The sequence below is a fragment of the Diabrotica undecimpunctata genome, chromosome 9, assembly GCF_040954645.1.
Source record: "Diabrotica undecimpunctata isolate CICGRU chromosome 9, icDiaUnde3, whole genome shotgun sequence".
In the NCBI taxonomy this organism is placed as follows: Eukaryota; Metazoa; Arthropoda; class Insecta; order Coleoptera; family Chrysomelidae; genus Diabrotica; species Diabrotica undecimpunctata.
In genome coordinates this window covers 17,753,672-17,775,893 of record NC_092811.1, presented here as the reverse complement: position 1 = coordinate 17,775,893, position 22,222 = coordinate 17,753,672, and the positions used below count along the sequence as shown (strand labels likewise).

Genomic DNA, 22,222 nt, shown 5'->3' with positions numbered 1-22,222 from the left:
AATTTTGATAGAATTTTTATTGAATAAGCCAAATGTGTGTACAGAACTGAGTTTCGAATGATACTCCTAAAAATACATTACAAAGCGTCTAACAGAAGCCCCTAGTGGAGAGGAGGTCGTTTCTAAAAACTATAAAATGTTATCTTTGGAAAGCATGTATTGTCCTTCTCAGAAAAACATAAATACGTAGCGGGCACAAGAACAATGAACCGCTTGATTCGACTAACTGTAAATGTTAAAACTACCTAATTTCTAAAGACGGATTATTATCTACAAATTTTCCCCAGAAATATGTAAAACTGATAAACATCTTAATCTTTTAATAGATTTCTCGAAACTTTAATTTACCCAAACTTTAAGAACTACTGATATCAATCTAAAATAATAAAGTAAAATCGACAAACAACTGAAGTAAATTATAATGAGAAGGAACAACTCTCTTCTTATAAAATATAAATAAAATTAATTTAAAGTCGATCACTGGGAGAGAAACTCCAAAAAAATTTTAAATTGTAAAAGAGAATTCTATGGTGTATGTGCTAAAAAGCAATTTATTTATTAAGAGTGAATAAGTCTGCAGAGTCTCCACCAAAAAGCTCTAGATATAGTTTAACTCTTGAATATTTTTATAGAACCCGCTAATTAAGTTCATATTTAATTGCCAATGGTTGGGTCTATAGTAAAAGGATATATGGCTCTATAATTAAAGTTTTAATTTAATTGCTTGTGAAAACTTTCTCTTATACAAATTATATATGAACGGTAAGAGGAAAAAACAAATGATGTCCATTTTATAAGAATTTCTGGTAATCAATTTATTATGTTGACAATATCCGGTCCCAAACACATGTTGTATATGAATAACACAAAAGGCGTCCAAATAACAAAATATTAGAAAATATCCATACTGATTAAAAACAAATGCCCACATGGTACTGGTAAACAACCAACGTAGTTCAACTACAGTAATGTGCGAATTAATGTGAACAAACAGAATTAATTTGTAAATATGGTTTATTTAGGCCAAAGGTAAATTTAGGTACATTTACATAAGATTTTTTCATTAATTAGTATTTAATATGTCCACCTTTTACTTTTATGACTTCCTGGAATCTTCTAGGCATGGAATTCACAAGTTTTTTGCAATTGTTTGTGATTGCGTCATCTCTAAACCACACCTTAATCACTGCTTCCACCATTTTTGTTTTTGTAGTACAGTCACATTTTTGCAGTTTAGCCTTACATATTGCCCACAAATTTTCAATAGGATTAAGGTCAGGTGAATTTCCAGGCCAATAAAGAAGGGCAATATTATTATATTTGAAGTATTTCATCATAACCTTTGATACATGGCACGGAGCTGAATCTTGTTGAAAAATTGCAGTCCCCTTCGGTGTGTACTTTGTCAAGCTCTATAGCTACGCATTGCCCTAGCATGGCTTTGTACTTTTCACTGTTCATCATATCTTCAATAGGAATAAGAGTGTCAGTTTCTGAGTATGAAAAACAGCACCAGAACATTTTTTTGGTGGGATGTTTAACTGTTTGGTTAATATGGCTAGCTGAAAGTGACTCATTGGTTGCTTTTCGTACGAATTTTGATCGCTGGCCCTGCACTAGGAAGTGGGTCTAATCAGAAAATAACACTTTTCTCCAATCTCCTGCACTCAAATGAGCGTATTTTATTGCCCAATTTTTTCTTTTTTTCATCATAGACGCTGTCAGAAGTTGTTTCTTCTGCGGTCTCACGGCTCTTCTCTCTCCTTCTAAGAGGTGTCTGCATACTGTTGAGTCGTGAATTTTTATTCCAGCCTTTTCTAAATCTTGCAGGAGGTCATAACTTGTTTTTCTGGGATGAAGGTTGCTATCGCGCAAAAGAAAGGCTTCATCTCGACGAGTAGTCTTCCGTTTTCTTCCACATTTTCCTTTCCACTGCACTTCAACTGACCCTGTTCCCTTTTTTTGTTTAATTATTTTGTTTACTGCACCCAAGCTTACACAACACTCCTTTGCAATGTCCCTTTGACTCATTGGTGTATGCTCAGTAAGTGTTATGATCCTTTCTCTTTTCCTAGGAGTGATATCCATATTAAAAAGTTAAGCCTGATTGCACAGTTAAATCAATGAAAATAACACCAACTTGCACATAACCTGAGATACAACAAAACATAATGATATAAAACACAAAGCACATGTTTTGAACAATATCTCTCTATTGTATTGTGTGTTGTTATACTGTTCACATTAATTCGCACAATACTGTACTTGCCTAGCAATGACGGTTAACCGGGCATGACAATCTTCCATGTTCGGTTCTTTTCGCAGTAGTTTATGTCGAGATGAGTTCCAGTGAAGAGTATTTCTGTGATCTGTTAAAAAATAACCAAGAAACGAAAAAAAAAATTGGCCGAACTGCAGTTGTAATGAACAATTTGAGGTTGCAGCCTCACGAGTTAACAGATGATTGTAAGTGTAAAAGATTAAAGTGGTTTGAAAACACTACTGCTCAAGAGAGACAAAACATACTTAACACATTCAATCAAATAGGACCAATATATGCTCAAAACATGTGTTTAGCTGGCTTGATTGCTGTATTGACAGTATTGAGAAATGGTACCATTCTCTCTCCTGTTGCCAGTGGCGCACCGAGGGGGGGGTTTGGGGGTTAAACCCCCCCCCCTCCCCCAGGGACAAATTCTCGGTGCGCTACTGCCTGTTGCCGACAAGAATGTAGCGTAGAATATTTTTTAAATAATTTTAAACTGTTTGTCCTTGTTCTAGTGTAGTGTTATGTACAATGTATGTTTGAATTTCATGTTTATTACATTCTGCGCTTACTGGATAGCCCAAATTTGACGAAATGTCCCTGATTATGCTGTAGAAAGCGAAAGTACTTGGGCAAGATTTGATTATTAAAATTGTGCTCGATATTTGCCTTTAATTTTAATTTAAGTTAAAAGTTTATTACAACATTTCTTTACAATAAACAATAGAAGTCCAAAATTTTTTAACAAAAAAAGGAACCTAAACTAATTTTATTATTTTTAGGTTAAGTAGGAACATGGTTTATTGCAACAAGTTGATATAATAAAAAAAATTAAAAATAATTCTTTAGCATAAGATAAACATTGTAATATCTACAAAGCATCAACCTCAGAACTTAATTAGTCTTCATCACTTTCCTCTCTGTTAGAATTTGTTACTAATAAATGGTTAAAAAATAAATCGTATTCTTTAGGAATTACCAAATTTTTACAAAGATCAAATAGATCTTTATGTTTATTTTTGTCAATGGGAATGGGTTTGTCGTAACAGGTTTTTATGTCATTAACATCAAAATTAAACTCTTTTCTTCTTCGTGTAGCTGTAGTGTTGTTCACGCAATCTATCCATTTGTAAGTATTATCTTGATAACTTGTTTTAAATAAAATATTAAAAAGATTTCCAGCTTCAAGTTTTACTTGGTATACTATATGCCATTGCATTTTAGATCCATCACCTGTAGTTGTCCAGTTATTAATTCCTTTCAGTTCTGCTTTAAAGTTTTTAATTAAATCTTGTGATATCTCTGTGAGTTTGTACGGCTTATCATCTGTTTTAGCAAATCTGAAAGCCGTGCACTATTGGTCAGGAGTATATAATATTTTTCATACTGTCACCTTCATTTTGAGTATGACCACGTATCAAAAAGCGATGCCTGATGTCGATGTTAAACCTAGAGCAAACTATCATAATACATTAAGAAAACGATCCTGTTCTTGTTGTGACCTCCACAGTTATCGGACCAGAATCGATAATCTTTGATACCTGCACCTACTGTATCTTCTATCAATTTATATATACAGCTAGCAATCTCATTCGCTCCTCTTTTCGCTGTTTGCTGGTGCCATGAGAAGCAGTGACTCTGTCGTGATGCCAGATCAAATACAGTAAAGTTGTATAAAGTAAGTTTTCTCTTATAGTAAAAGGTACTTACGTTTCCATGAGGCACGTTTAAGCATTTCTAGAGATCATAAGCTGCTGAAAGGATGTGTCCATCCTGCTCCGCTGATTCTTTATCTTTAGCTTTAGCTTTTATAGCTTTTTAGCATATCATCTGTAATTATTTTTGGATGACTGCTGTGCATTCCACGTTGATAAATTTCAACAAATCCTTCTCCTTTTTCTATTTTTTCTAATGCGGTGTAAACAAAATTAAAACTTATCGAGAGAGTTCTCAAAAACATTGTTTTGCAGACTGGTATTTTAACAATTGCAGTGCTTTCGTCTTCACCGCTTGCTAGGTAATAGAATGTAATATAAATTCTTTTTGAATTCCACAAGGAAACTAAGTTCCTGTCGCTGGCTGGATACCATGTATCACAAAAATTTTTCATTTAAAATCTTTTATAAAAGCTACCTATATAATTAAAACACCCAATCGGGCTATATCACAATCACAAAAAGTTTTTGGAATCTATATTCCATCATCAGTGTGTCTACACTCGGATTCACCAGTAGATTTCAGCGTTGGCTCTTACGGACAATGTTAATCAAATGGAAGAAAACGCTGCAGCGTTGCTAGTTCATCGTCGGCCTCAACGTGGCAGAGCCGGCTTCGAACTTAACACTCCCTTACACACGGAGCACTTGCAATTTTGCACTAACATTCACTGATTCGCCCTAATGACTGTTTCAGAAAATATTCGGACGTCGTCGTAATATAGTGCTCAACAATTGATAATGATCATAATTATGATTTCAAATATTTTAAAAGTTTGTTGAGATCCTAGTATGATGACTTGAATAGAATAAATGAAAATAGACGACTTTAATATTCAACTTTTTGCTGACCCTAATAAAAAGTGGCCATAATGGCAAAATTTATTTTATTTCGTTTAAAATTGATAATAAAGTCGGGGTATTAATATTACTTTAATTATATTAAATTTTTACAAACTTCGGCTATTTCTGGAGTAAAATATTACTTCGATCCTTATCAATTGTTGAGCACTGTAGTATTTGACGAATAAAAAATTTCTTACATCTCTTATTGTCATATTTACGGAAATGGATGTTTGGAGAACTTTTGAATAGAATTGAAATGAATAGAAAGAAAATGCCACGATTAGTAGATAAGTCAAAGATATATCCTTACCTTAGCACAAAATACGAAGATTTAACCTAAAACACTAATCACATGCTATGATTTTTGTGACTTATATTTTTAAGTTAAAATTGATTTCATATAATGTAATGAACTATCTTTCAATAAAATCCTTGCAACTCATAAATATTGGCAATATCATTTTGATGTCTTCTACTTTTAAATGTTTAATGTGTCTGCTTTGCCCATATGAATGAGTCAGAATAAATTTAATTATTAAAAGAATTTTTTTACTAACAATAAAATTTTTGTAATTGATTAATATTTTGAATTTCGATAATGACCTCCGAAGTGAAAGTCGTAGAATTTGTAGAATAGCTTACTGACTAATGGGCGTTTGTAGAAATGGTTTAACCGTGTAGAAATTTCGGTATTGTTGTAATTAAATACCCATTTAGAATTTTCCTGATAATAGTATCTACTAATTGTTATACGAGTGCGTATATCTATAGCAGTTTTGCAGTTTAACGTTTAACTGTTTTGTGTGTGCATTCGAGAAGGTACGTTAACTTGTCAAAAAATATGTGCAATTTATTTTTAAACTTTTTTAATGTACCTATTGTCTCAAAAACATGGAGGATTTAGAGGTGAAAAGTTTCAAACAAGGACAAATCTTAGATTTATATGCGCGACAAATTATTTTGAATATGTTGATATATACAACAAAAACAAATTCCTATCTGACTCCAACACAAATTGTTTCTACAACAAGTACAGCGCTGGGTGTTAGCGATAGGACAGTCTGGAAAATTCGTCAGGAAGGATTGGATCATAATGGAGACTTACCCAAAATTCTGAAAAACCCACGTAAACGGACCAAGAAGGAAACCAATCGGGAGTTTACCTACGATGAGAATATCAGGAGCCAATTGAGAAGACTTGTTCACATGGAATTTTTCTTAAAGAACATACCTCCCACAATCAAAGCTATCCTGGATGCCGTTAGTTTACACGAACATTTGCCTAAATTTTCCAAAAGTACTCTATATCGACTATTGCGAGAGATGGGGTTTGTTTATGAAAAAAAGAGGAAAAAAAGCAGTAATGATGGAACGTCAATTGGAGGCATAAATTTCTTAGAAAAATACAGAATTATCGAAATCAAGGATACAATATTTTCTATTTGGATGAAAGTTGGGTAAATATCGGACATACAGTAAATAAGGTATGGATGGATTCAACCATAACCAGTTATAAGGATGCATTTTTAAAAGGCTTGACTACTGGTCTAAATGATCCAAAACAAAGAGGTGCGAGATTTGTCTTGTTACATGTTGGATCTGATAGAGGTTTTCTACCAAATTATGTGTATTTTTAGCAAAAAAAGATTGCGGCGACTACCATGACGAAACGAACGGCGAGTCTTTTGAAGACTGGTTTGAAAATAAACTAATCGCAAACCTCCCAAAATGAGAAAAAAATGTGGTAGTAATGGATAATGCTCCATATCAGTCATGCAAACAAAATTTCCCAAGAAGCTGTAGAAGTATTATGATTGCCTCCCTATCACTGTGAGCTTAATCCAATAGAGATGGTGTGGAGCCAAGTTAAGCATTACGTTGCAGCCTGAAACACTGACTGTAAAAAAGATCCTGTGCAACAACTCATCCATGAAGCGTTTGCCAATGTCTCTGCTGAACAGTGGCAAAATTATATACAGCATGTCATCAGAATTGAAAAAGAAATGTGGATAGCTGACAACCTACAAGAAGATATCCTACCGGTGATTATCACAGCCAACACCGGCAGTTCCAGTGAGGACGATTTTTTCGAAATGGAGTAGAGACCAGACACTGTTATTGTAAGTCTTATCTTTATTCATTAGGTAGCGTTTAGGCTACATAAATTTTTATTCTTTTATTAGCGTAATTTTATTCTTTGGTGTATACACACTTTTCTTTGTAATAATTGTTGAGACTGTTAATAGTAATAATTGATCCAAGTTGGTATATATCCTGTATATAAATTAACAATTTAAATTTGTAGCCACTACGAGCTACGATTTTTTTTTGTAGCAGTTTCCCTAGTAGACTCCGTTCTTTTGTTACACCCTGTATAATTTAGTAAAAAAGATTTCAAAGAAAATAGTTTTATTAAATTTTGTGTAATTTGCGAAATCTTGAAGTTGTAAATAATGTTACATTTACTTCTAATAGGATTGCATGATTTAATGTTATCGTACAGGAGGGCCAACGCGGTCCTGTATCACACCTGCAGACTATGACCGTGCCTAGCGGCCTAAGCGGCAACGTCGCTTCTCATAAGCACTGTACTGAAATCCTCTCGTGAATTTGTCTTTAGGTGTACATGTTTTGAGCCACTAAATATTTGGGTAAAAACCCGTTAAATGTTATTAATTTAAATTTAAGTTACATTATTGGATTTTATATGCTATGATGTTAAAGTTACAATTGGAATTGATAACATGGCAACGTAAGACTCTACTGGAGGTTGCTGGTCCTGAAACAAAGTGCCTATGATGACTTGGTGCTAGCAACAAGGTGCCTTCAATGTCTTTATTTGGAGATTGCGAGTATTGTGTGATAGGTATGTGCAATAATTGGAGTCTGTTTTATTACCGACAACGGTGAGGAATTTATTAAACAATCATTAGCTTCATTGTGATAGACGTCATGATTTTCCAGTATCTGTGAGTAATCAGGAACGTTATCGTCCGGAAAAGTATCAGAGTTATATGGTAAAATTTCTAGTAACGATTCAGGATCATTTAGATCAATATCGTCTAGTATTGATAGCTCCTCTCGCGTGAAATGTGCACCAGCAGCGGGCCAACGAGACTCTGGATCTGGAAAATGAAATCTTTTATAAATAATGCAAAAATTTCCAATATATTTATAAAACAATCTAGATTTGTTATACAATTGAAGCGAGATCGTTAGGATTACGAGAAATACACAATACTGTATCATAATGTGATTGGTTAAAAAAATGATTAATAAAAATCAGGTATATAATCATCTGCCAATTTTTTGTCATAATCTTGACGATGATGCACCTTTAGTGGTTAAACAATAATTGTAGATTTTTTTAGTAATATAGTGGAATTTTTATTAATATTTTTATTTTCGCGTTTAAGTTTAAGTAACTTTAATAGATTCTATTAAGTAACGGTTTTAACAAAAAAACATCAGTTTCATGATGAAAAATAATATAAAATAATAGAATCAGCTTGCAAAAATTTTCCCTTAATTTTAATACGCATTAAAAATTTTAAATTTAAAAATGCCAAGGTGTTCCATATAAAAAAAAAGGAAATAAAAAATTTTCTTTATTTATAGGAACCATTCAACAAAAGAGATAAACTTCTTTTTTGGTTCGGCAGTAACAGGCTACACAAAATAGTTTAAAACAGTTCTATCACAAAGTTTTAAGATGTCCACACCGTCTAGTTTCTCATTCAGAGCTTTCTGTAGCTACTAGTACTACAAATTTCCTTTTACATCTTTTCCCCTAATTTTAAAAAAGACATTAAGAAAACTTAATCTGAACATTGATATCGGTGATATTTTCAGGTTTTCCGTTAATATCGGTGACATTTTTTTGTTTTTCGTTCATATCGGTGACATTTTTAGGTTTTCCATCAATACTGTTAAAATAATTTTTAAGTAAAGTCAATATTTTTCGACCCCTTTCACTCTGCATTTTATTATTTAAACTTACTACTAAAACTAAACACTATCTATATAACTAACTAATACTAACTAACACACCAATAACGTATCGAACCCTCCTCGTTCATCGTACACTGAGTCAGCAGACACAGTACCTGTATGAATCCCTCCGGATGCGGCGTATACAGGTACTATACTGTACTTGGCTCGGTATACGGCGTAAAATAATTAATGAAGCTGCAGTTATACCAATTGACGCCACTTTATCTCGGCTATTTTTTTAAATTTTCGATTTTTTTATATACCTGTCTATAGGCAATGGATTGTTATGTCCATAACAACAAAAAATGCAAAAAACCATAATTTGTTAGTTGACTCAGTATACTTAGGAGCCGTCGATATCTTCTCTCTCTATTAAGACAGACTATTATTATCCTTAACGTCTCTTGGCTCATTTTTGGAATGAGACTATTCTCCATTACCTTTGTCCTAATGGATTCGAGCATTGGCGCTTTATTCTCAAAAAAGAAAGAATGAATAGTAGAGCATACAAAACTTTTCTAATACTCGTCCAATTCAATTTTTTTTCTACCACGACAATGTACTTTTGGAGCTTGCACATTCCTAGTCACCTTTTTTTCACGTACAATGCGTTCTATTGTCAACACGGATACTCCCGTTAAAAATGAACACTGGGCTACGGCTTCCACTGTAAGAAGTGTATTTTTTAAATTTTCGTACACTCTACAGACAATCTGCTTTTCTTCTACCGACATAAACTTCCGCTTTCTTTGTACATTACTTGGATACGCTACGAATTTTATCTTAATGCTATAAAAAGAATAAACACCATTCATAATATTCTGCTATTTATTTGTTGTTTACTCACATCAAAAACTATTTTCAAATTAATAAATACAATAAAGTCTAATCTGTAATATAAAAATGAATCGATAAATGTGTTGGTAAGCGCATAACTCAACAACGCATGGACCAATCTTAACAATTCTCTTTTTAAAATGTTCCTTGAAGTCTAAGGATGGTTTTTACGGCAAGAAAAATTCGAATAATTTCCGGCAAAACCCTAAAACAGCACTTTTCTTTTTCCCATACAAATATTTTCTAACTAAATGTAAAGTCAATTTGAACTTTATTTCTATTCAATAAAGTTTATATTAAATTAATAGCGGACCCAAAAGACTTTGATAGGGACTTTGATCACCATGATGATAGGGCGGTGTGTGAGGGTCAGCTCGGGTGACCTAAGTATCTTCGCTTCCACGAATTTTGGCCACCCTTTTGGACCCACTAAAAACCCCGACTGGGATGTTTGCCAGAGGGCTTCAAACTAAGAGGGAAACTTAAGGTTCAAATCTAATTGAAAAATAATCTAAAGAGATAGTGGGAACCTAAAGGTGACAAATATTTATAAAGTGGGTGCTTCAATGACAAAACATATAGATAATTAATTATTTATTATTATTATTAACATAGGGTTAATAACCGATGGAATAAAGGATAATGAAATAAAACGTGTATAAGTATTTTCAGTAATCGCTTTATTGTAAATCAATTATTATAATAATTATTATTATATTATCAATTATTATAATAATTACTATTATTATAATAATTATTAACAAAAATCTGTTTTATTTTTATTATAGTGCTTTATGATATACAATGTTTTTTGTTTCATTACCTGGTGAATATACAAACAAATCTGACGGTTTTCCAACACGGTAACAGGTAAGATCTACAGAGCAATCATAACTCATTTGGTGGTGCAATGATTTTATTAGCAGGAGATTATCGTCAAACATTGCCAGTGATTCTACGATCAACGCTAGCTGATAAACTCAATGCATGTTTAAAGTCCTCCAATTTGTGGAAACATGTCAAGGTATTACACTTAAGCAAGAATATGCGTGTCGAGTTGCAAAATGACCAATCTGGAGACATATTCTCTAAACAACTCATTGACATTGGTAATGGCAAATTTCCTATAGACACCTTGACTGGTTGCATTAACTTTCCTCAAAGTTTTTGCCAGTTAACTCGATCAAAAGATGAACAAATTACAGGCGAATTGAGGATATATAAATCAGTTGATTCGCCTACTAACCAAGATGATGTCACTCGCTGGATTTACCAGGATTACCACCTCACAATCTTCAATTAAAGGTTGGATCGGTAATTATAATGTTGAGAAATATACCAACCGCATCTTTGCAACGGCACACGGTTAGCGATAAAAAAATTATTGAACAACGTGATAGAAGCATACTGAAAGGAAAGTATAAAGGAGAAGACGTTTTGATACCATGCATCCCAATGGTTCCGACTGATGTACCATTTGAATTTAAACGACTACAGTTTCCAGTGCGACTTGCTTTTGCTATGACCATAAATAAATCTCAGGGGCAATCATTAGGTGTTTGTGGTATTAATCTAGAAAACCCATGTTTTTCATATGGTCAATTGTATGTTGCCTGTTCCCGTGTTGGCAAACCATCAGATTTGTTTGTATATTCACCAGGTAATCAAACAAATACATTGTATATCATAAAGCACTACAATAAAAATAAAACAGATTTTTGTTAATAATTATGATTCACTTGATTTACAATAAAGCCATTACTGAAAATACTTATATACGTCTTATTTCATTATTCTTTATTACATCGGTTATTAACCCTATGTTAATAATAATAATAAAGAATTAATTATCTCTAGGTTTTGTCATTGAAGCACCCACTTTATAAATGAAGAGCTTTTTTACAAAACTGCATAAATCCATTTCCGGCTAAAATACATTTTTTGTTGAATTTCGAGAGTTTGATCTGCCTTAGATCTTGTGTATAAGTCTCATGTGTTAAAAGTTAATATTTCCCATTTAAAAGGAGCCTCAAAATCACGTTTCTTCCACAAAACTTAATTAATCCACTCAAAAACCTTTACCCCATGTTCACTCTTTTTTTATACAAAACTTAACATCTCCTTCTTTAGCCAACCATTAAAATTAATTTTTATTTTACAAAACTGCATAAATCCTCCGGCCTGCAGATCTATCCCTCTACTATTTTTGTTTGGATTTAAAAGCATCCTCTAGAATTAGATGTTGATTCGTGAAACAAAATATAATATTCGTTAGTTCTAAAACTACCCACGGGTCGCACTGACAGTGTGTAGCGTAGCCAGGCCATGCCACGCGTGGCCACGCTGTATGAGATTATCAGTACTTTTCCGTTCGATGAGACGGGATGTTGTGAATTCGTTGTATGTCAACGTTGTTTTCTGTGTTTTGCGTGTTATTTTGAGATGGATACTGTTACTAATTTATCGGTGGGATCTAAAAAAAGACGATCCATCAAAACAAGTGAGAGAGGGCGTTCAAAAATTATGAAGTACAACGATAGTGATCCTCATTTAGTGTTTCTAAAACAGAAGACCAGACCATGTGCCCATAATTCGAAAAATCTTCGTTGTGCTACGGTATCCTACGATGATATAAAACTTAATCGACAAGCAGTCTACATGGCAGAGGGTAAAGAGAAACAAGATCTTGTTTTGATGAAATATATCTCTGCTTTCGAGCCCCAAAGAAGAAGGGGAAGTGGTACGCCTGTCTCTGCAACTCACACAAGAACGGTTTCTGTGAAATTTTTTCTCAATAGTCAGAAACAGAAACGCATGATTCCTGTGTGTAAAAAGTTTTTTGCTTTTTCAATGAGTGTACCTGCCTCTCGACTACTGCGGATTGGAAAGGTCGTCAATCAAGGTCTGCTGCCCAAAGAAAATAGAGGTGGTTATCGACGAGAAGCTTTTTTCAGAGCCAAAAAGGAAGCAGTCCATCAATTTCTTGGTAAACTAAATTGTGTCGAATCTCATTATGGAAGAGGAAAAAGTAAAAGAGTTTACCTTTCAGCAGAGTTAAGTGTAAATAAGTTATATAAAATGTTTAAGGATGCTTACACTGCCGATTTTCACGTGAGTTATTCATGTTTTCACCGTATTTTTGTAACCGATTTTAACATTGGATTTTCCTCTCCAGCTACAGACGCATGCGCTACGTGCACTCGTCTTAAATTTCTTATTCAACAAAACGCTCGCGGTTCAGTTGAAAGAATTAGTCCAATGACTGAACTTCGTATTCACAAGCTGAGAGCGGATGCGTTTTACAAACTAATGAAGGAAGTTCCCAGTGATACTTATAGTTTTGTTTTTGATTTGCAACAAGTGCATCCACTCCCTAAAACTCCAATCGGCGATGCCTTTTATCGCCGACAAATTGCATTCTATGCATTTTGCTGTGTGCCTATTGACTCAAAGGCACCAACATTTTATACGTGGAATGAAACGCAGGGAAGCAGAGGAGCAAATGAAATCGGATCTGCACTCATCCATCACTTAAGAAGGCAAGATCTTTCGTCTTTTTCTGCAGTATCGTTGTTTTGTGATGGTTGCGCTGGCCAAAATAAAAATGCGCATATTGTTCATCTTTTGTGCCATTGGCTTAAAAATGAGGCTCCAGAGAATGTACAGAAAATTCATGTCACCTTTCCGACTCGTGGCCACAGTTTTCTTCCAGCTGATCGAGCTTTTGGCCGTGTGGAGAAGCGCTTGAAAAAAACTGATACCATCATCTCGAGCGAAGAGTATGCTTCTATTTACGAGGAGTTTGGTTCTGTACAGAAACTGGGACAAGACTGGGTGATATACGATATCAAAAGCCTTGAAATGATTTATCAAAAAATAAAAGGAATCAGCCAAACCAAACGCCTCATTATTAAGAAAATCAAAACAAGGGACCGGCATACTTCAACCAAAATAAAATGCTGCGCCAACTATAGGTTCGATAGTGGAACAGAACCTTTTAGAAGCATTGTAAAAAAAAATAAAAATGATTTTCTTCAGGCTCTTCCCCAAATCCCACTATCTCATTCCGTGACTGAAGAGAAAAAAAAAGATGTCCTTCACTTATTGCAAACCCACTTTGGACAAAATTGGAAAGAGATCCCTGATCTTCATTGGTATATTAATGCTCTTCAACACAAAGTTACTAGTGATCCAAATCCAGAAACCCACAACTACCATGATGGCGAGTGTGATTGCTTGGAAGATGAGCCAAAAAATGTTCACATCTAAATTGTTTGTACTCCTCATTTTTTTTTGTTTTAGTGGGTGCCGTTTAATATTTTGTATTTCTAAGATATTGTTAATTTGACAAAAGTTAATATCTCCCATCTTTTTTTACAAAACGCGATATCTCCAACAGACACATGGCTATATTTTGTTAATGCAAATCAATAAAAATAATGTTAATTAACGTTTTATTTCTCTAAGTCTAACCTCAATTTGATTATGTTCTCTGAAATTTCGAAAATTTTAGTACAACAGCTGCAGCACGTTTTTACGTCTCCTGAAAATTTTTGAAAAGTGGATTTATGCAGTTTTGTAAAAAAGCTCCTCAAATATTTGTCGCCTTTAGGTTCCTACTATCCCTTTAGCTTATTTTTCAATCAGGTTTGAACCTTAAGTTCCCCTCTTAGTTTGAAGCTCTCTTACAGATATTACAGTCCGGGTTTTTAGTGGGTCCAAAAAGGTTGACAAAGTTCTGGAAGCGAAGATACTTAGGTCACCCGAGCTGACCCTCACATGCCGCCCTAATATCATGGTGACGGTTCTGTTCAGGAGAATTAAAGAAATAAACTGCCATATTCCAAATCTATTTGACAGAACGAAATCTGTCGGGTCCGCTAGTAATTTAATAAATATAAAACAAAGTCACATGCACAAGAAACAGATCATACCACGCCTATGCACACATATAATGTGAAACGTATAAAATATTTCTCCCACCTGGGGCCTTTCGCCTAGGGTGATCGCCTGGGTCTACACTGCTGTTATTAGGCCAATGCTAACTTACGGAGCTATTGCTTGGGTACCAAAAGTGCTACAGGCAACAGCGATTAACAAACTAAACCATATTCAGCAGATGGCTTGCATAAATATAACAGGTGCCATGAAAACAACACCAACTGCTGCAATGGAGTTGATCATTGGCATCACGCCTCTAGATATATATGTCAAAGAGGTGGCGCTAGTGACAATGATGCTACTGCACTCAGCTGGTGCAAACCTTGATGTATGAATGGGACAATTGACAACTCGTTTCTGGCGGGGACAGCTGGATGATGCGCTACCACTGCTACAGACAGGCTGCGACTCCATTGAAGTCACGTTTGTCTTTAACAAACCCTACAAAATCGAAACAAGACAGTATAGGGAGACGAACGTGGCAAATGCTTACTGCATATACACCGATGGCTCCAAAATGAAAGAAGGCTCAGTATGCGGGATATACTACAGATCACTGAACCTAAGAACAAAATGGGGTATGGGCAATGCCAGCGTAGTTCAGACAGAACTGGCTGGTATCTCCATAGCCGCAAAAGAGATAACCAAAAAAGGTATAGCGGGGAAAACTATAATGATCTACTAACCTAGTGAATAGACCACGTGTCACATCAGGGTTAGTAATGGAGTGTCACGAGTCACTAACTCAGGCTTCGGATGGTAATACCATCATCCTGAGGTGGGTTAAAGGACACAATAGGAATAAAGGCAACCGCATTGCTGACCAATAGGCTAGGAAGGCGGCAGCCCTAAGACTCTTAGGACCTGGAGATCTTTTTGGTTGGTCAACTACAACAATCGCGAAAATTGTCAAATGTCACTTCCATACGCAAACCGTAAAAAGATGGAAAGTAGGGCAAGGATGTAAACTTACCAGGGTAACACTAAGTAACCTTGAAGAATCAGCATCAAAGAAGTACTTGAGAATGACCAGGAAAAACCTACGCTTGACAGTTGGGTTTTTAAGTGGTCATTGTCAACTAAGCAAACACCTCCACACACTGGAGCTAGCAGGCACACCTCTATGTAGAAAGTGTGAACGAGAAGACGAAACTGTAGACCATGTCCTATCTGAATGCCCGGAGTTATCGTTAATACGAAAGTACGCGTTCGGCAAGTCCTGGCCCACACCTGCCCACATAAGAGATATGTCTCCTGGTGACTTGTCCACCTTCCTAGAAATGGCAGGATGGACAATGAGCTAAGGGCGACAGCTCCCTGGGAGGATCCACAATGGGTCAATTGTGGCCTAAGTGCTGTGAAACTTAACTCGCCCTTCCTACTCTACAGATACAGATAGATACCTGATACTTTATCCATAGATGTGGTACTTGTTGGTGAAGCTTGAATATTCACTTCACTTTCGGATATTTCCTTTATTATATCGTCTAAAAATAGCAGATTAAAGTTACATATTCCACAAAAAAAAAACAGTCGGCTTATAAAAAAAAATAATTAAACAATTACCTCCAAGTTCATTTGGGGCTCCGACAGATGCAGCCCTTACTGTAGAGGTAGAAGCGTTCTCGTTTGACTTAACTGGAGGATTTGAGACTTTTAATTGACCTTTCCATCTCTGAAAAGCATCTGAATTAAATGTTTCCCCGGGGACTACTTTATCGTTAAAGAGATATATTCCCGCTTTTCTGAAACCATTTGAAATAATTTCGCCTGGAAGACTAGTCCATATTTTTCCCAAGAGTACAGAAAATTCGGCTTTAAATATAATCAAAGGAGGGGCTTTTTCACCTTTCGAATTGCATGCAAAAAGCACTGATGTATTTTCTCTACCGGAAGTGCTTGTCGTCCTGGTCACCTTGGCACCTTTTTTTTTCCTACGACTTTGGTTTTTGACGGTCCAAATTAAATGTGGTTTGTTTTCAATACCCAGATTCTTAATAGTTTTTAAAACTAAATCAAATAATTATTTATTATAAAAGGGTCGAAACTCTTTCTTCATGCTATCTCAACATTTTCCGGCTTTTTAACGGATAGATTATGACGTTTCATAAAGCAAAAAAGCCAGTCTTTTCCAGGAATTCCATTTTGAAACGGAGTATTTAGTTGATTCGCTTTAACATATTTGCCCACTAAATGCATTACTTCTATTCGTCCTCTGTAGAAAGTGCTGTGGCACGGCCATATGACGCTGACGTCTTACCTCTTCTTCCTTTAATGTGATCGAGTAGAGTATTTAGAGGAATTTTGTGTAATTTACTTGCCGCATATACAGAGTACCTTTCACTTTTCACATCTTCTATAGTTTGAAGAAGAGTTTCCTTGGAATAATTCTTGCCTCTTTCAGGTTTTCGAATATATTTTTGAACCATAATATTTATTTAGTCTAACCTAAAAATAAAACACACTTTACCGCCAAAATTACACTATACGTATAGTAAGTGTGTACTACTAAAATTACACTGTGGGGCAAGTACGTACTATTACGCACTTTCTCTCGTATACAACTACGCTCTTACCCCATAACCTTTAAATAAGAATGCAAATCAAAATAAACGATTATTAAATTTTTCCCTAGTTATATCAAAAAAAAACTAACTAGTCCATTAGAGTCTACGTATGTAATAGTGTATACTTACCGATTATTTTATTTAAAACAACAAAAACATCAGCTTAATTTGTCACGACAAAACCACTGAGTGAGTACAACTATGCACATCATGGTTACAAATAATCACCTGATAAAAACATTTTCGACAATCGGCTGGTAAGTCGGTCAGCGCCACTCTTTGTCAAGTAGCTCAGTATACTTGTAGGTAAAATATTCTTATTTCAAATTCCTTCTATTTAATAGGCTAATACATATTCAGGCTTATAAAACACTTGCCCCAGAAATGCTCTTGCCCCACCCTAAATAGATTTTACAAAATAAATAGCAAAAATTCAGTAAAAATCTTTAAAAAAGAAAAATTGGAAATGTTATTTTCTAAAAGAAAGAAATTCTAGTGATTGTTTTAAACCTAATATTGTGTATTTCCACCTCTGCTTCTAAGTAATCACTTCCTGACATCTGCGATTTAGTGCATAAATAATATTTCGAACGATGTTTTTCTCTTGACCATTCTAAAATTCAACTCGAATTCAGCGCATATCCTCCAAATTGTTGTGTCAGTTGGGTTGAGATCTGAATTGCCTCTTAAGGATAACTCACACATGTTTTATGGGATTACGGTCAAGTTACGTCCTTGCCAACCGATTGGTTTAATGCCAACTTCCAAGAGATAGTCTCAATCAAACTACTCGTGCTGCATTAGGTCTAGCATTTTCGTGTATTAACAAAAAATCTTTCCCAATACAAGGGGCAAAAAGCACTAAATGATCCTTAAGAATATCTATATCTGACATTATTCGATACCAAATCCCTGCGCTTTGTTAACGAAATTCCTTCCCATGCAATAAGCGAGCCTCTACCAAATAAAATGGTGTTTGTTATGTTACAGTGGGCATATCATTCATTTGGTTTTCTAAAAACACGAACTAATAACTCCCCATTTCACATTATCAATGCCAAAAGTTAACGGTGCTTTACGATTATCTCTGCTTAATGCTGATGCTCTGGTAGCAATGCGTGGATGCAAATTTAACTTCTGTTTTCAAGCTCAGATTGCAACTGACGGATGTTTACAAATTTTTGTCTAGCGGAGAGAAAGTCTTAACAAACGACTGTGAGTAGAAGTCGCTTCTGCCATGACCAGCTCTTGGTATTCTCACCAGTTACCGTGTATCACTCAACCACATTGCGATACTGATGTATGTAACACTCTCAATCTTTCACTATTCGGAGGTACTACACTTTAAGCAAAGAAAAATTAAAAACGCGTAAAAATCAAACCTTAAACTGACTTAAAATCGATTAACCTTTAAAGAACCTGAAAAATTACTGATAAAGTTTAAAATTCCACAGCAAAAACCTGTCATTGTCTGTTGTCGTTAAAAGAAATCTTACACAGAGGTCTTTCAAATACTGTACAGTTTACTCGTATTTAAACTGACAGTAATCATAAAAAAATAATAATTAGTGCGTTAAGTTCTTGGAGCGGTGTATAAAACACGATTGCCAATTTTTTTATTATTACAATTTGTACGTTTTACACAAACCTATTTCTTCAACCCAGCCTAGATTTGACTACTACAATTATGCATTATTTCTCATTTAGTTGCATTTTATTGATTTAACAGAGGATTATAATTTTAGGTCCCTCTTGTAAAGATATGAAAACTGATGCCAACAGCCAATTAACAAATCATGATAGAAGTAACAGTAATTTGAACCAATCTATAACTTCCACTATCAATGTAAACACTGGAGGGCTGTATACTGGTGAAAAACCATTTGAATGTGAAGTTTGCACCAAACAGTTTTCAACGAAACAAGTTTTAAAATCGCATATGACACTGCATACTAGTGTAAAACCATTTGAGTGTGGAATTTGCAATAAACAGTTTCCAAATAAATGGTATTTAAAATCTCATATGAGAGTTCATTCTGGTGAAAAACCATTTGAATGTGAAGTTTGCAGAAAACAATTTTCAACGAAACAAGTTTTAAAATCACATATGACTCTGCATACCGATGAAAAACCATTTAAATGTGAAATTTGTACCAAACGGTTGTTTTCGAAACGTGGTTTTAAATTGCATATGACACTGCATACTGGTGAAAAACCATTTGAATGTGAAGTTTGCACCAAACAGTTTTCAACGAAACAAGTTTTAAAATCGCATATGACACTGCATACTAGTGTAAAACCATTTGAGTGTGGAATTTGCAATAAACAGTTTCCAAAGAAATGGTATTTAAAATCTCATATGAGAGTTCATTCTGGTGAAAAACCATTTGAATGTGAAGTTTGCAGAAAACAATTTTCAACGAAACAAGTTTTAAAATCACATATGACTCTGCATACCGATGAAAAACCATTTAAATGTGAAATTTGTACCAAACGGTTGTCAACGAAACATGGTTTAAAATTGCATATGACACTGCATACTGGTGAAAAACCATTTGAGTGTGGAATTTGCAATAAACAGTTTCCAAAGAAATGGTATTTAAAATCTCATATGAGAGTGCATTCTGGCGAAAAAACATTTGAATGTGAAGTTTGCGCCAAACAGTTTTTAATGAAACATTATTTAAAATCGCATATGAGAGTGCATACAGATGAAAAACCATTTAAATGTGAAATTTGTACCAAACGGTTGCCAACGAAACATGGTTTAAAATTGCATATGACATTGCATACTGGTGAAAAACCATTTGAATGTGGAATTTGCAATAAACAGTTTCCAATGAAATGGTATTTAACTTCTCATATGAGAGTGCATTCTGGTGAAAAATCATTTGAATGTGAAGTTTGCACCAAACGGTTTTCAACTAAATATCGTTTAAAATTGCATATAACACTGCATACTGGTGAAAAACCATTTGAATGTGAAGTTTGCACCAAGCAGTTTTCAACGAAACACGTTTTAAAATCGCATATGACACTACATACTAGTGAAAAACCATTTGAGTGTGGAATTTGCAATAAACAGTTTCCAAAGAAATGGTATTTAAAATCTCATATGAGAGTGCATTCTGGTGAAAAACCATATGAATGTGGAATTTGCAATAAACAGTTTCCAATGAAATGGTATTTAACTTCTCATATGAGAGTGCATTCTGGTGAAAAACCATTTGAATGTGAAGTTTGCACCAAACAATTTTCAACGAAACAAGTTTTAAAATCACATATGACTCTGCATACCGATGAAAAACCATTTAAATGTGAAATTTGTACCAAACGGTTGTCAACTAAACGTAGTTTAAAATTGCATATGACACTGCATACTGGTGAAAAACCATTTGAGTGTGGAATTTGTAATAAACATTTTCCAATGAAACAGCATTTAAAATCACATATGAGAGTGCATACTGGTGAAAAACCATTTGAATGTGAAGTTTGCACCAAACAATTTTCAACGAAACAAGTTTTAAAATCACATATGACTCTGCATACCGATGAAAAACCATTTAAATGTGAAATTTGTACCAAACGGTTGTCAACGAAACATGGTTTAAAATTGCATATGACACTGCATACTGGTGAAAAACCATTTGAGTGTGGAATTTGCAATAAACAGTTTCCACTGAAATGGTATTTAAAATCTCATATGAGAGTGCATTCTGGCGAAAAAACATTTGAATGTGAAGTTTGCGCCAAACAGTTTTTAATGAAACATTATTTAAAATCGCATATGAGAGTGCATACTGGTGAAAACCCATTTTAATGTGAAATTTTTTCCAAACCGTTTTCGACAAAGAAACTTTTAAAATTTCATAGGAGAATGCATACTGGTGAAAAACCATTTAAATGTGAAATTTGCACCAAACAGTTTTCAAGGAAAGAAATTTTAAAATGGCATATGAGAGTGCATACTAGTGAAAAACCATTTGAGTGTGGAATTTGCATTAAACAGTTTCCAATGAAACATTATTTAAAATCACATATGAGAGTGCATACTGGTGAAAAACTAGTTGAATGTAAAATTTGCTCCAAAAGTTTTCAACTAAACAAATTTTAAAAACACATATCACTGTGCATAATAAATTATTATTGACCGATGAAAACCATTTAAATGTGAAATTTATACCTAACGGTTGTCAACGAAACGTAGTTTAAAATCACATATGACACTGCATACTGGTGAATAACCATTTGAATGTGAAATGTGCAGTAAATAGTTTTCAATGAAACTATATTTAAAGTGGCATATGAGAGAGCATACTGGTGAAAAACCATTTAAATGTGGAATTTGTACCAAACAGGTTTTAAAATTGCTCCAAAAAATTTTCATATGTTTCTGTTTTAAAAGCACATATGCAAACTCACACTTTTGAGTAGCTATGAAAACTTGCATTTATATTCTGTAGCATAAGACCATCCTTTGAATTAATAACAGTTCCGAATAGACACTTATGGAGATTCATCTTTGAAGAGTGAATACGTCTGCAGCGTCACCGCCAAAATATTTAGATGGAGTATAACTCTCTGAAATATATTTTATTGACCCCTTTAATTATGTTTATATTTATTTGCCGGTGGCTCTATTTTTTAGCGTTTTTATAGATATATTACTTATAGAGTGTAAATTTTATGATATCCTACTTTCAAAATAAAAGTTGCAGTATCTACTATTCTGTAACTCTGTAAGTTTCAGCATGACCGGTTCAAAGTTCAAACCGATAACATTCCTATTAAATTTTGTTGTTATCTGCCAAAGTGTTGTACAAAGTAATTGATATGGCAACCCTGTTAGTGTGACGTTTCGTTGAAGCGTTTCGAAGCCGAACGTAATGCTATCTATCGATGATAAATACTACCATTGCTTCAGATGGAGCCATCTCCCTACATTACAATTTGAAGGCGGCAGTTCAAGACATAATTCTTGTTTAACGAGATTTTTCATATGTTTAGGAAAAAATATTTAACGTTTTATTGCAAATATTTTCCACTTTTACAGTTTT

The 22,222-nt window shown here is 34.4% G+C and overlaps 2 protein-coding genes across 2 annotated transcripts in view; both read left to right on the top strand.

The window, feature by feature from the left end:
• LOC140450446 (uncharacterized) overlaps positions 1-22,222 on the top strand; it is a 78,458-nt gene that overhangs the window by 48,019 nt on the left and 8,217 nt on the right. The window contains exon 2 of the mRNA XM_072544087.1: positions 18,911-20,980. Within this exon, the coding sequence (XP_072400188.1) occupies positions 18,911-20,980 (2,070 nt within the window). The remainder of the gene's footprint in view (positions 1-18,910; positions 20,981-22,222) is intronic.
• LOC140449617 (uncharacterized) overlaps positions 3,608-22,222 on the top strand; it is a 34,402-nt gene continuing 15,787 nt past the window's right edge. Inside the window, exon 1 of the mRNA XM_072542848.1 lies at positions 3,608-3,944. The gene's annotated coding sequence lies outside the window, so the exon portion shown is untranslated. The remainder of the gene's footprint in view (positions 3,945-22,222) is intronic.